Source organism: Gopherus evgoodei, chromosome 3 (genome assembly GCF_007399415.2).
Source record: "Gopherus evgoodei ecotype Sinaloan lineage chromosome 3, rGopEvg1_v1.p, whole genome shotgun sequence".
NCBI lineage: Eukaryota > Metazoa > Chordata > Testudines > Testudinidae > Gopherus > Gopherus evgoodei.
This window is the reverse complement of record NC_044324.1, coordinates 75,124,313-75,140,688: the sequence shown is the minus strand read 5'-3', so window position 1 is coordinate 75,140,688 and position 16,376 is coordinate 75,124,313. Positions and strand designations below refer to the sequence as shown.

General features: G+C 36.6%; 1 protein-coding gene across 6 annotated transcripts in view; it reads right to left on the bottom strand.

Moving 5' to 3' along the window:
• The window catches only part of LOC115648361 (melanocortin-2 receptor accessory protein 2-like), a 169,402-nt gene that overhangs the window by 140,439 nt on the left and 12,587 nt on the right, over window positions 1-16,376 (bottom strand). For 4 of the 6 annotated variants that reach the window (XM_030555854.1, XM_030555856.1, XM_030555857.1 and 1 more), the window contains 6 exons: window positions 15,202-15,302; window positions 13,221-13,305; window positions 6,592-6,633; window positions 3,217-3,271; window positions 1,685-1,742; window positions 1,449-1,542 (listed from right to left, as the gene is read on the bottom strand). In XM_030555854.1, coding sequence (XP_030411714.1) covers window positions 1,449-1,542; window positions 1,685-1,742; window positions 3,217-3,271; window positions 6,592-6,633; window positions 13,221-13,305; window positions 15,202-15,302 — 435 coding nt within the window. Of the gene's footprint in view, window positions 1-1,448; window positions 1,543-1,684; window positions 1,743-3,216; window positions 3,272-6,591; window positions 6,634-13,220; window positions 13,312-15,201; window positions 15,303-16,376 lie in introns of those variants that run through there. The other 2 variants (XM_030555855.1, XM_030555861.1) reach the window with 2 other exon arrangements.

Below are 16,376 nucleotides of genomic sequence, written 5' to 3'. Positions count from 1 at the left end.
GAAATTTGGAAGGAAGTGAGTGAGATCTTAAAAAGAGAAATATGCAATGATAGTTAAATTACAAGCATTAAAAAAACAAAAATGGGACAAGCACTATCTCCAGCTCATTTTCTTGAAAATATTCTCAATACTCGGTACCAGGGTCAAATTTTAACTGCTGAAGAAGAGGACTTGGCTATGACATGGACATCCAGCAATCATCCCTCCATAGTGCCACCTATAATAAACTTCAGAGCTAAGGGCGAACCATTCAAGAAATATATGCTTGCTGATGTTTTAAAGAACGTCACACCAGTGAACCAGTGGAAGTCACTTACGCACTTGGATTTAGAGACTGTTGAAGTGATAATCTCACTTTTAACAGCAGTAGCTTCTTCTGCCGGTGTAGAAAGAATATGTTCTTCCTTTGGACTAACTCGTTCTAAATTGAGAAATTGTTTGGGACTTGAAAAAGCAGGAAAACTTGTTTCTCTTTTCCACATTATGAACAAACAGGAAAATGAAGGTGAAGACGACTGAGTTAGCTGCAGAAGCCAATATTTTAAGTTTCTTGTGTTGACCTGGCTGACATAGCTGATTTAATTTTTGTTTTTTTAATATTTAACTATTTTAGTTAAAAACAACTTTAACAAAAACACACCTGATTTAAAAAAACTTGAGTGTTCAACTAAATCCAAAAATTCATATGCTTGTTTTGTTAAAATGTTATATGCTCGCTGTTGAAGGGAAAAAAATCCAGAATACACAAGGTTGTTGTTTTAGTTAAATAAAACAATTTACATGTCTGTCTGGTGATGTTCTCCTCCTAATTCAGGATGGCAAGAAAATCTTCAAATTATTAATGATTAACCTGTTGAACTGGAGATAGTTCACCTCCCAATAACTTCATAAATATCTGCTTCAATTACCTTTGGTAAACGAAATAACCAAACAATCATTCATTTTCTCATATAGCTGTAAAACTAATCTGAAAAGTTTTCAAAATAAATCACTGTTTAAAAACGTATACTGTGTACCTTCTAAAAATGAAACCTACATCTGTCTAAGTTGTGAAGAATATGTATTAAGGTTATAACAATCAACAAAAATGCACTTTTATGGTAGAAATCCATGATTAAATCAAGTCTTCCTGACTAGTGATTTAAAACAATTTGATTTAAAATCAAATCCACCCTGGTGGAAGCCGAGCTTAAAAACATGGGGCACAGCTGGGGAACCATCCAAAGACTTGCCAGAAACAGAAAGGAAAGGAGGAGCTTTGTCACTGTGTTAAACGCCAGAGGGGTAATAGGAACATGACGATGATGATGGGAAATGTAGAAGTATAAGATATAAAAATACACAAATGCACTAACTACCAGACTAGGAGAGGGGAGAGAAGGATTAAAAATTCAACTAATGATAAAATTCAATGTTACTGTTTTCCAAAGCAAAACTAAAGCACTTACCAATATGCAAGAGATATGAATAATCCCTCAGAATGCTGTCTATTCTCAGTCTACCATCTTGATAGTCAACAATCACCATTTCTGAATTCATGCCCTTATATAGAAAAGGAAATTATTTCAATTTAATTTCAAATATTTTTTGAAAATAAGAACAATGCTGAAGAATTCATAAAACATATTTGGTGACATTCACAGTAAGATTTCATGGTTCTTTTCTTTTGATAAAATGCATTTACCTTTTGTTTAGTATATATGACAACAGTGACCAAATAATCTGTCTGGAACCAATCATAGCTGTAAAATATTAAAAAAAGGAATTATTCTTGTGAGCAAACAAAAAGACATTTAAATGACAAGAATTTCCAAACAGACCCTTCTATGAAATAATATACCAAATATATACTTTTATATCCTGATGAGAAGTCTAAAACTGATTATTTTAAGAAAGGATATTCAACATCAAAAAACAGGGACTCTCATTATCCATCATTAGTTAGCATATAGTAATTAATCATATTATTAGAAAGTATGATTAGGCAAGAATGCGCATAAACTTAGTACTAACTATGAATGTGCATACAATTGCACGTGACTGGTTTAAAGAAACTGGTTATTGATTATAGACATTTGAGTAAAGTGAGCAGTTCATTCTTTGGATGAATAGAAATCAATCATTTAAGAGGACTCTTTTGGCCCTGTGGAATAAATATTACTACTCTCACTCCTATTTTCATTTCAATGGATCCTGTCCCCTTTCTAGGATGGATGTCTCAGTATTAGATATACAATATGTCTAAGTATTAGATATACAGTATTTAAGTTCCAGCAAGAATTTGAGTTTAATCTTACATTATCACACTCATCTTTTAGACTAACAGACAAAAAAGTAATACTCTGAAATTTACTGCAAATGAGAATGTTTCCAAATAGATTAGTTCTTTTTGTAGTCTGTCTGAGTTGTCCTCTCTTCCCTATTTACCTCAGTCCCCATACCAAATGATAGGATTTACAACTTATTGCAAAAACCCTGAGGTGGACTAGGAAAAGAGGAAAAATGAAGTGGTTATGGGAATGGAATCAACTCCAACTGGCAGACAATGCACAGGACATGCAATCAGTCCCCTGCAGTAATTGTTCCTTGGGCTTTTAGCAATTAGATCAATGTAATCAGAGTCCCATTGGCCACTTCATGTATACTCCATTGTATTCTGTTCTCATTCTACACTAGCCTATTGGAGCCAATATTGAACTCCACCAGTACCGCTACACAGGGAACCTCCACAGCATCGCACACTGGTGGGTATAGTTCAAAGTGCATACTGCACTTACTTATCGTCCTTTAAAAAAATGTAGTATCAGAAAATTCCATACTTTAACAAAATAAATACTGGATACTGTTGAATTTTTCTACATTTGAAGTAATTAACAGTTATTGCATTATAGAAAAGCACAAATAGGGTGGAATCCTAAATCAAGAACTAACTTTCTATTTATGTAGGAGGCAGCATAGGGCAGAGGCTAGTGCAAAGTCACTAAATATACATTTTATTCTTCCACATTTCTACAGACTCATTGTGGGACCTCGAGCAAAACATTTAAGTTAACCGAGCATGAGTTTCCCTATCTGTAAGATGTGAAAATGACACATACCCACCTACATAAAGCATTTTTAGCTTTATGGATTAGCATGCACTCTGCATTTGCTAACAGTATACACTATTTAACAGAATGTGTACAAAAAGTGTACTATAAAAATATAGATCAATACCTTGGAGTTAAATCTTTGGAAGAAGTATCCAATACTTTATTTTTAGGAAGCATGCCTACAAAAAAAAACCAACAGAATTTATTAAGACATTTGCATTGATAGTCACTCATCCAAGAGTGTTAACATCTATTCCTAGTAGGAATGGAATCCAGAAAGTTTTAAAATTAAAGGCATGCAATAGCTACAGCTCCTTGATACCTGGTGTTTGCATTTCCATTGGTCACAAGCTTTTTAGCAATTGCCCACCCTGAGAAATGAGTTCCAAGCCCTCCAAAAACTAACTTCCAATTCACATACTTGAGTTCCATGCTACTGGTACACCATAAAAAACTTTAGTGTATGAGCTTCCCAAGTTACACTGGAATTGGCATGTGTTTGTGCAATATGCTCTGGGAAACCACTGGTATGTAACTGTAGCTGTATGTATAAGCATGTTCTTAACTGTCTCTTATATTTTACTTTATTTAATCTTCAAGGCATTAGAATGCTAGCCCCAGATAACTTACTCAAACAAGACTTAGACATGTTTGTTTACAGAGTTCCAAAAATAAAATAAAATAAAATAAAATAAAATAAAATAAAATAAAATAAAATAAAATGAGTGACTTTCAGGTATGTAACTTAATGTCATACACTAATTCAGTAAGCCAAGCAGAGACTTCCACGCATTTTAAATCTTGCTTTACACTAAGCATCTTACTAGAGATCTTTGTAGTATTCAGCTAGCTGCTTTTATAAACAGCTTTCATTATAGTGTTTGTTCTACTTTTTAATCACAGTGACCTTGACCAAGTCTGAGAAACTAATAGTGAGAACAATCACTATTCAGTTTGCTTGGAGAGCAACAATATTGATCTCTGACAGAGAGAATAATATTCAGGCAACAGTTTGAAATGAGACCATAGGTTAAAGTGATTTCAATTCTCCTTCCTAAACACTGATGCTAAAAAGAAGCTGAATGGCGTCATTGTGGGCACGGCAAAAAACAAATGGCCTGAAATGTTATGTGGTCCGTGACACCAAGTGGAGGGCATGATTTCTAGTGTAACAGACTAGGCGGAAGGGTAAAAATAGAGTTCGGAAGGAACGGTTATTGCTGTGGATGGCTGGTTATTATCAAAACAAGAGCAAGGATTTTATGCCAACCAAGACCACTCCCCTGAGCAACCAATGTGATGTTTTCCTAAAATTAGCTTGATGCATAGCCAGTACTTTCTTACATACTTTCATGATAAGAACAAAGATTACCTTGAACAGAGAGTGCTCTGATCTATCATGCTTCCCTTCCAGATAAGAACTGCCCATTTTTTAATTTCAAAATCAGTTTCAGATGCATTCAACAACAAACCATATGAACCAGAGATGGTTATGCATACTAGACAGGGATAAGTAACTAGGGAATGTATTCATTTTCCCACTTAAACCAAATATACTCTAACAGGTTCTCTAGTTCAACCAGATATTTTGGGCTTGATGTAGAAGTTGCTGGATGAAATTAAGTTGTGTATGTCATGCTGGAGATCAAACTACTAGATCATAACAGTTTCTTCTGGCCTTGCAAACCTATGGCTAACCAAAGAGGGAATACCATGTGCAAAATAAATGCAAACCATTATGCATTGCTCCTGAACTGTGTATATATCACAGGTGATACAGCAGCTGCCACAGCAGACTGGGGCTAAAAAAGAATATTCCTCCAAAAGAAGAACCACCACCCACCAAATCTGAGGCTTGCTCCCCAACTGAGGCCCTCATGGAAACATTGATACCATATTATTAAAAACTCTGTTTCTAACAACCTATAAATTGGAGAGGGCGAAATCATACTCTAGTTATTAAAGTTAGAAGCATTACCTATTTAGCTTAGAAATTATATCATTGTGAGGATTATATATACTCCAGCAAACAAAGTAACAATTCTGATGTGATCCGTGGGTTCTGTAACTCCATGTATATATAACAAAAATGAATTTGTCTGGATTACAAATGAAGCTACAGCAAGAACAGAACTTTGAAGATGATCTAAAAAAAAAATCTTTATCATGTTAATCTTGATCTTTCTAATTACGTTTATAGAACACAGTTTTTATCCAGAAGAGTTAAATACTTTACAATTGATATTTAATTTCTAAAAATGGAATTTTCCTTGACAACTCTGCACTTCACATGCTCTAAATTATCCATCCACTTGTATGAAATCCCACTGCACCACAGTTGCTAACAATGACTACTACTTGACTCCACAAGTATGTAAAGTAATTATCGTGGGCCTATTCATGGTGTAAGCTACTTTTCTACATGTATCAGGGTACTGTAATATATGTACTGTATTAGTGAAGCTGAACCTCTTAATGCGTTAGTGAAGTCATTTGAGATGTCTGGTATGACTTTAACAAACAACAATTCACAGTTGGCAGAAGGAAGTGCACAGGCAAAAGAGAATTTGGATCACTATAGCTGTACCCATACCTGATACTCCAATGAACAAAATGAGACAGGAAGGCTGATGAACTGTTAAGTGGGACATTTTTCACATGATCATTAAAACTGGGTTTACTCCCTTTTTCCACTTTAAACTTAAAAGTCCCACAGCACTTTCTAACAAGAGTTGTTGATAAACCTTATGCTCCAGTCAACATTCTGTGTCAATAGAACAGCTCCAAAGGCTGTGAATAAACTAATTACTGCAGAATGCATACTGCCTGTTCCATTTGCCTACAGAGTCATTGCCCTACCAAACTCATCACTCTGAACTATTTTGGAATGTTGTAAGGCACTTTATAAGACAATATGCAAATAAGAGATGACAAATGGAAACAGGAGGACAGAGCATCATTAAAGCAGCAAAGTAAGCAAGAGCAGATCAAAAATGAGTTTATATCATCTCAATTTAAGATTGTATTTTTATAGCTGTACTCAGAATTTTAGAACCCAAACTTAGACTTCTCTAGGGTGAAACATCTTTCCGTGCTAAATTCAGAAATCCTACTTGATTTAAGATTTTGTGAACTGTAATTCTCAGAGTTGTTCAACAGTCTCTACTGCAACAACACCATAGATTGAAATGTATAATGCAGAGTTCACCAGCTAGCTGTGGTTTTCAAACTTTCTGTACTGGTGATCCATTTCACATAGCAAGCTCTGAGTGTGACCCTGCTTATAAATTAAAAATGGGGGTGTTAACTGAATGAGGGTTAGGGGCTGTCAGCCCCATAGAGCTGACAGCTCACAACTCCCATGTAACCACCTTGTGAGCCCCTGAAGGGTCATGACCACCAAACTGAAAACCCCCCGAACTAGATGTCTGTTTCTCTTATTAACTTCTTTGGATATTCCTTAGTTTAAGTTTCAAATTCTTACCATCTGAAAACTTACCATTTAAGAGTTTCTTCTCTTCAGGTAAAGCGCAGCAAGTCTCTGCAAAGACGCAAGGAAGCCAACAATGACTAAAATACCAGACAGCTACTATGGTTAAGACACAGTACTCAAATATGTTTGACTGAAAAAAGCTTTGGTCATGGAAAAGTAAATAAGAGTCAAGAATCAAGTTACGACACAATCTTCGTGTCGTACCAGAACAACAGTTCTCAAAGATCAAGAAATAAAACAGCCAAAATGAAATGAAGTTCAGTCCTTTAGCTATTTTATATATTGCATGCAAAACACTATGTTTAGAAGTAAATTACGGTTTCGCAGTCAATCACTCAAAAGTTAGAACATGACAGAATTATGGTTGCCAGTGTACTAATGAGGCAGAGATCCTGTGGAAAAAAAATATGTGACCGTGTATTTAAAGACTTTATTATAATGAATATACACAAGGGAGCTGAATTATGGTTACACAGGCAATTACAGGGAAAGTCCTGGGATGGATCATATTTAGCACAGATGGAATGTGCAGAGAATTTCACTGCCAAACTAACAAGGATCTACTAAGCATGTGTGGAATCAAATTTTTTTTAAGGTTTTAACTTGAATAAATAAGCAGTTTTCCCATGGAAAAGGCAAAAAGGTACAACATCCCTGCCACAAGAGTGACTCCCCTGCCCAATTTCAAGACCTTGATCCAAAGCATGGCAGCATTAGAGCTTCTCAACAACATAGATGTAAGAATTTTTATCGTGTACAAGACAATGTATTTTTTCTCTAATTCTCGAAACAATTACACGATTTTTGCTGAAACTGTAAAAAATATGGAGCAAACACCTAGCGCTGAAAGTTTTAGCCTAAACTGTTCAAGTTTGACAAAGTTATCTATAACTGAAAACACTATCTTATAATGGGAAGTGTCGGGCAAGTTAAGTATAGGTTGATAGTGCTGCTTATAATAAAGATACGTATTGGATTAAACATTCAAATTTACAGTCCTTATTCTAAATATTTTTAAGGGTGAAATAAATGATTTCAACATCACAACCTACAATACAAGCATTTCACTGTTGAGCACAAGTAGAAAAATGTTCTTCTCACTAAAAACATTACTTGAGCTAACCTTAGACAACTGTTTTCCCTATTCATTTACATTTTCACAACATGACATTTACAGAGACACATTAAAAATGTAATGGCTTTACAAGTGAAGGATACAAAACAAAATGGTCTAGGTAGGTTCTGGTCAAATACTTGCTACATCATGACACAGACAGTCCATCTTTCATAAAAACAGTATATGTAGTCATCTTGGGAAAGTGTGATGTTTAGATTTGGAAAACAAATTTGGTCTGAGAATTCTAGTACTGATTCATAGAATATCAGGGTTGGAAGGGACCTCAGGAGGTCATCTAGTCCAACCCCCTGCTCAAAGCAGGACCAATCCCCAGACAAATTTTTGCCCCAGATCCCAACATGTCCCCTTCAAGGATTGAACCCACAACCCTGGGTTTAGCAGGCCAATGCTCAAACCACTGAGCTATCCCTCCCACCAAGGATAAGGGTGCTGTTACCTATATTGTAATAGATAAGGAATGTTAGGCTCTGTAAAATTATATAGTAAGATTGTGAACTCTTCAAGACAGACACTATCTAAAGAAAAATAACTGAAAACGGAGTGGGGAAGGAGACACAACATAAAAAGAGGTAAGGCTGATGACTAGCATGTGTATTTGCTAGTCCCATTTTTAATATATTCAATTTTTAATGTATTAAAACTATCCCCAAAGAGCGTCTCTATGTAGCATCATTAGTTGGTTTTTCAGAAAAATGTAATACAAACTACCGATCATGACTGTAGCTAACCACCTCAGGTAATACAATTGGCGTAAACAGATAATTTGTTAACTTCTTTGAGAAAATATGTCAGATAGACTGTTTAATTTTAAAACAAGTATACTCCTGTTTGTAACTCATGTTTCTGTTTTTAAGTCTGTCAATTTGTCTTCTAGGATCATTCTCCATTACACTGCTCTACAGCCAAAATGCTTCTGAAATAAATGTAGTCCAACTTTACTAATTCTGGGTCACTGAGAACGAAAATGACGCTTAAAATTGTTGATTGGCTCTAGTTTTCAAGATATGCTATTGGGTCAGTATATACGACCCTTGACTTGGGAATGGCGGAGGATAAGTGAGTTATAAAGGGAAGGGATCTCAATTTAAACCAGAAATGACTAAAATACATCTTTGACTGGATCTATGAATAAATCTATGACTGGGTTTGGACAGTACTTGCTTTTGAGGCAAAACAATGAATGATGCAATCTGAAGCTAGTATTGCATCATACATGATATGAATTGCATCATGTTATTCCTAGAAGTCATGGATGATGCAATCATAACGAAGTTTCCATCACTCTGCTGAACAAATTGCCCTAGATCAGCTCTAGAAATCATACAGTGTGGTGCTCTCTTATTTGTCAGAGTTTGATTTTGCAAAGGGACACATTTCTGTTTAGCCAAAGTGAGCAGAGATGCCTCGTACTCGTGTGAACAGTGCAGATACCTTCTGCTATGTTTGTGGTAAAGTGACTTTTGCATCACAAAAGTGCAGTATAACCACTATGGTTAAGAAAGCCTATCACCTTTTTTTTGGCTGCAAAATTGGAGATCAGGACAAGAGCTGGGCCCCACACATATGCTGCAACACTTGTGCAACAAATCTTCGCCAGTGGTTGAACCGGAAAAGGAAATCTATGCTTTTTGCAGTGCCAATGATTTGGAGTGAGCCAACAGATCATACCAGCAATTGTTACTTCTGCATAGTGCCTCCAGTTGGGAAAGGTGTGTCAAAGAAGAAAAAGTAGACTGTGCATTATCCAAACATTCCATCAGCTATACGCCCAGTACCCCACGGAGAAGAACTGCCAGTTCCTGATGCACCAGAATCATTCTCACTTGAGTCGGACGAGGAAGAGGAAGAGGATGAAACTTCTGGTCCTGAACCATCAATGTCACAGGACCCACATTTTCTCCCATCCTCCTCCTCTGAACCACACCTCCTAACACAAGGTGAACTGAATGACCTTGTCAGGGATTTGGAACTACCCAAGAGTAAGGCAGAGCTGTTGGGCTCCAGACTACAGCAGTGGAATCTCCTGGCAGGCTATCAATGCTTGCAGGCTATTGCTGGACAGTGACAAGAGATGCTCCATTTAATGAATACAAGAAACAAGCCAAGCAGCACCAAGTAGACACCGAATAGGACTCAACTATGTACATAATAGCTTTTTGCCTTTTGTTTCATAATACATTTTATTTATATAACCCTTTTGCTGATTTTTAAAGTGTTACATAAACAGGACAGATGAAATATTATCATGTAAAGCAACCATAAACACATGAAAAGACCTAGGTTTACAATTTATGATTAAAACTCTACTATCTACACAATATACATAGACATAAAATGTAAAAACTTAAATATCTTAGAAACTGTAGCCGATCAGTTGTTTTAATTGTCATATTTGAATTCAGCACATCAAAATACATAATAAATAGCACATTTTATCTCTGAAGCAGACGACTTCTCAAAAATTGTAGACTAGTGTTATTGCTCTAAAACATTTCAAATGAACTCAAAATTTTCCGAAGTCTTTTATACTTGATATATTTGTTATATTTTATTTTTTCAAATTAGTTCAGCCATTGTCTGAGCATTCACCCCTCCACCCTCTATCACCCATTTCTCACCATCAGAGTAAAATGATCAAAACAGCACACAATGTCATCTGAAGATCCTAGACTAAAGCAAACTTTCTTGGAGGCCACACTATAATTTTCTTCTATAACCACTTCACATACCACACGTATTGCTATGTAGAATCAGGGTACATGCTACAAATAGGTACTACTTCCTTCCTTCCTTTTTTTCTTATTTAAGACGGAGAGAGAAGTAGTGAAGGGATTGACCAATTCTACAATATACAGTCTAATTTAATAATTAGTGCTAATGTAGCCATTTCAAGAGCTGGATAAATACTGCAAACATGTTCTGCTATTAGTTCACATTTTAAAACAAGTTAACTTTCCACTCTGTGTTCTTGCTTTCCAACAATATTTTAGCAAACATGTTTAATAACAGGTTTATCTGTGGAAACAGCAAATTTTAAAGTTTACACTATTCATGGACAGCAAATTTAATTTCCCTCTCCAAGAGCATTTCTAGTAGAAAGCTGATTCTAAGAGATGTGCTGTCAGGGAACAAAATCAGACCATGTGACCAAGCAGATCAGATTTCAAGTAAGTCATGAATTGCTCACAAACAAACTACACAGCAAGAATTATTCATGACAATTCAGCAAGTCATTTCAGTGAATAATTGCAATCCATCAGCCTCTATTTGTTCATAATTGTTTAATTTTTATCCCATCTGTGAGTACTCCAACACCCGTTCAGAACTCCGTAATATGCACAATAGATGTCTATTTTATCATTGTCTAGAAAACTGGGATAAAACCAGGAGAGATTTTAATAGTTGCCCTTTGCTGCCAAGGGCTAGCAGTACTTTTAGTACTCATCAAACTGTGATCACAACTGAACTCTAAACAGACTAGAAAAATATCACCAACTTCACAAATAAAAGATTTTTGGCAAGATAATTTTCTCAACTGTATATTAACTTTCAGACACTTTAAGGTCTAAGTTATTCTTGCTAACTTATTAATTGACAATAACAGCAAAATAACCTTTTGCTATGGAAGTCTGCATTAAATGATTTTTTTCCCCTGAAAGAAATTGCTCATTTTGAAAAGCTTTTATTTTATATTCACTTTTAAAAAAGAGAATATTGTCATATTTCAAATGTCAAACATAGCCTTGACTGAGGGTATTTATCAGAGACCCTAATATTATATGATTATAAACAGCAGCGGATTGTGGAAAGCAGATCTGTTAATGCTACTAATTTGTAGTGATAAAGATTCAGCAAATACACCTTGATCCATTTTAAAGTAAAATATTTAACATTTTATTCTTTCAAATAAATAAATAGACAAGTTACTCATTTTTATACTGCTGACCCACTGCAAAGTGAAGTCCTATGTTGCAGATATTGCTAAGAAGGACAAGCTTTCACATGCCATGGTGGAGAAAGCAAGGAGAAAAGCCAAACACAGGAAAGAAATTGCACTTGAGCAAACACATGAGTGGCCACAGCTGTTTAACACAGCAAGCTAGCCTGCCGGTTGATGAACAACCTTCATATATTACTCATTGATTGGCTGAAACTCTTGTCAGTTCCAGTTGCATCCCTCCCACTGCAGGGAAGTTTAGATTGTAATTGATCCAATAGATACCACTGAGGTTGGTTTATTTTTAATTATGCCAATGTACTTCGGAAAAGGTTATTAATGTAGGTGGCAGCAACTCACTCGTCACAGCTCAACTCCATTAGCTTGGAAGTTGGTTTTGTTTGGTTTGGTTCATTCACACATTCCAGAATTTAAGTACAAAATTATACAGTGGAATTAGCTGCATACAACACTGAAACACAGTTTCCTGTTTTCTCCTCCGTAAGTATAGATATAAAGCACACAGTCAATTAAACAATATGGCCTTAGAGATGTAACTTAAGTCAGGTCTAGAAAGGACTAATCACATCCTGATTACAATTCCTGTTAGCATTCCATACTAGGAGATAGACATGAGAGATTCATTGCTTAAAGTGTAAATTAAATGCCATTTAAAAACCAAAGTCATAAAAAAATCAGTTTTACATATTAATTCTGTTATTGTTGCCATACTACTTTTCTCATATTTATTACTCAAAAACAGTGCCTGCTGTTCAGCAATTTTTTTTTTTTTGGCGGGGGGGAAGGGGCTATTACTAGCCACTTGATCATTACTAGAAGGCAAAAGTAATAAAACAGACTTTGAAGCCTCTGGGAATCCACACCAGCACTTTTTAAGGCAATTTATTTATCTCATCCAATGATCCAAAGCAGCAATGATCAGTTTTGGATTTCTGTAAGCAAGCATATTTCAGGCAGAACCAATATGTTTTTCCATATAAAGACCAAAGAAGCCTAAAAGCTTGAATTAACTCCAAAAAGCACAGGCAAGGAAACACACCACCACCTACGTAGTTAGCTTATTCAAACTGATTAATAAAATACAAAGTACATTTTAGGAAGCGTGAGCCCATAATTGACATCTTGGGCTTTAAACATAATCTAATGGAAATACCACATGAAAAGGAGTTGTGGCTTTACAAACTGCTCTAGGTTATGCAAAGGGAGTACCCCAACAGAGCTGGCACAGGATGTGGGGAAATTAAAAGCAGCATCTTGTGATAAAAGGAGAATATGACCTGTCTGAACTGCCTGCTTCCCAGTGACTGACAAACCGGAGCTAAACAGAGGGATACTATGTATAGAAGTCTATGTTTATAATATAGCTCCATCAGTAGACAGATGGCTTTGGGAAAGTCTGATATGGGTATCTTAATCTTCTCCCTCACTTCAGAGGGCCAACCACTCAAACAACCCAAGGGTTTCAGGTGTCCCAAGACTTTCAAATAATCTAATTTCTAATGTATTTGATTTTAAAATATTCCATTTTATAAAATGTACCTGTAGTAGCAGCAAGAGGTTTGAGTGCCATTCTTCCAACAAGACATTCCTTCAACATGGATTCATAATTGACCCAACGATGAACCTGCATGGAGGAAAAGAGTAGTTTTCATATATTTAAGAATATTTATAATTCTGACTGCACGTGAGAGACTATACAGTGAGAAAATGAAGCTCAGTTTTTATTTTGGTGACTCAAACACACTTGTTAAATTTTGAGATGCTACATCGGAGTGGACAAACTACAGCCCATGGGCCACATCTGGCCGATCAGATGTTTTAATCCAGCACTTGAGCTCTGCCAGGAAGCAAGGTTTGGGGCTTGTCCTGCTCCACACGTGCCATGGCTCTGCGCAGCTCTCAAAAGCAGCAGCATGTCCCAGCTCCGGTTCCTACATGTAAAGGCAGATAGGGGGCTCCGCACACTGCCCCTGCCCCAAACACCACACACAAAGCTCCCATTGGCTGGGAACCTGGCCGCACCTCTGCATAGGAGCCAGAGGGGGGATATGCCGCTGCTTCCCAGAGCTGCTTGAGTTAAGTGTCTCCCTCAGCCTGCTCCCCTGACCTCCTCCCACACCCAACCTCCTGCCCCAGCTCAGAGCCCTCTCCCGTCTTTGAACCCCTCAGTCCCAGCCTGGAGTCCCCTCCTGCATCCCAAACCACTCATCTCACCCCACCCCAGAGCCCGCACTCCCAACCAGAGCCCTCTCCCCACCCTCACACAGTCCAACCCCCAAGCCCCCTCCTACATCCTGAAATCCTCATTCCTGGCCCTACCCCAGAGCCTGCACCCCCAGTTCGAGCCCTCACTCCCTCCTGCTCCCTAACCCCAATTTCACAAGCATTCGTGGGCCACCATACAATTTCCATACTCAGATGGCCACCCCTGTGCTACATTAATCAACACAGGCAGGAGCATCAGGGCCACAAAGGTATTAGTACATACCTAAGGACCTTTTATTAATCAGAGTTTGATTTTTTTTACATGTTCATTTTGCTTCATTGTCTTTTGCACTGGAAGTCGACTGGTCATTTCTCTTTCCTAGACTCTCGGAAAATGGGAGATACTGTAATTTGTACACTATATTTCATGTTTTGCAAGTATTTGGATTCAGCAGTCTTTGAAGTTACTCCTAGATTCTTTAAATAGTTATTTACTGTAAATTTTTATTATCTTTACATGACTCAAGTCACGTGCTAGGTATTTTGAAGGACAAATAGGAAATACTGCCCCAACCCCAGAGAGCTAAAACTTGTTTAGAGATGATGTGTAAGAGTAACAAAGAACATGAAAGGGGATAGTGAAGTAGAAGATATGTAACAATAAGATCACAAAGTTTAGGTACATATACACTATCATGGCTGAATTACATTCTTGTAGGCAGAGAAGCAGATAATTTTAAGGAGTCATATGAATGAAGAAAAGGCAGTGATTTATCAGACCAGAATTGGGACAGTTTACATGATAAGGAGTAGTACCAAAAAAAAAGGCATGAAACCATTGTGAGACAACTGAACAAACCGTGCATCAAGACCAACACTGTGGGTGGAGAAGAGGAAATGGGGCGTAACATGATAGAAGTCTAGAGGAGATATGTAGGGCTTTGAAATCAAGGACAAGAAGTTAAATGCAGTGGAAAAAGTGGGAACACAGTAGAGGATAATTAGTCAGATCTACAAACAAGATAAATAGCAAGTTTCCTGCTATAAAAGGATTTGAGAAACTAAGGATTTTTGATTTTCAATAGTTCTTCAGAGCTTTAGCTATGAGAAATACTCCAACTCTATAGTCTAAAACACTAAAGTGAAAATGGAAGAATGGTCAGGCTTTACTGTATTGGAACCCAAGTCCTGAACATGTTTTAATAACTTTTTTCCACTCTCCATGCGCCGAATGCCCTAAGAAAAACTCAGAAAAAGTGCAATTTTCAGAACAACTTTTAACAAACTGAGTGTCGTTTACTTCCAGTATTCTTACCTGATCAAAGAGATCTGTGCCATCTGTTCCTGCTGCTCGCATTAGCTCATCGTCACCACCAGGGTGATACTCCATATATGGAGTGACATTATACACAAGCCCTGCATCAAAAAATGAAGGTATAAATCATAGCAAAGAATTTTCTAATTAAAAATGTGTATTTTAACTTATTTTGAGAAAACAAATTTTAATTTTAAAATATTTCAATGTTCTTCAGACGTGGGAAACAGCAGAGATCTTGGCATAAAGAATATTATGAAATACTACTGCACTATACTTCAATCCTCAGTAATACAATAATGAACAAGGAAAAAATGTTAAAATGAAGCAGATTGGAAAATTTCAAATCACTACATGGCATACAACAGCTATTTTGTTTAATTAAATAGAGTAATATCAGGCAGCCTAAAATCCCAATCCTGCAAAGACTGAAGCATGAGTTGTCCAACTGAAATCAATGGGTCTACTCTCATGTTTAAAGTTAGTCAACTGCTCAAGTCTTGGCAGGATTAAGACTTAAATTTTAAAATCAACATAGAACAGATAACTGTTTAAAAATGACTAAATTTGCCTAGCTTAGAAGAATGCCTGGAAGATGCCTTTACAGAGAATTTAATTTTTCTAAGCTTTAAAAAAACAAAACAAACTGACTTTCTTCATACCCTCAGCAACATGACATCCTGCCCATGTAATAACCTCACCACCTTATTTAACTACAGCCTTATTTAACTACAAAATACTACCCCATTCACCACTCGACCTGTGCAAACAGTAAAGCAGGGATGTTGAAGAAAATAAGCTACATGTGATCATGTAATTAAAGCTATTATAATACATACAGACATAACTTTGCCGCACCCAGACTTGTGAGTGCTTCAATTCACAAGCTTACCGTTTTTTAATGGAGGTTTTACATATGGCGTTTACTGGGGTTTTTTACTAGGAAAAATTACAAAAAACAGAAGTAATTCATGTATGTGCAGCTACTTGTTTAACAATAAAATGCTCAGTCCTGTATGACATGCACTCAGTGAGGCAAGGGATCCTCCAAAACATTTCCAGTACATCTTTTACATTCACACACATGCTCAGAGCCAATGAAAACTTATTCAATAAACACTAGTTTGCATATACAGAACACTGTTTAAACCGTTGTAACTTTCAAATCTACGGAG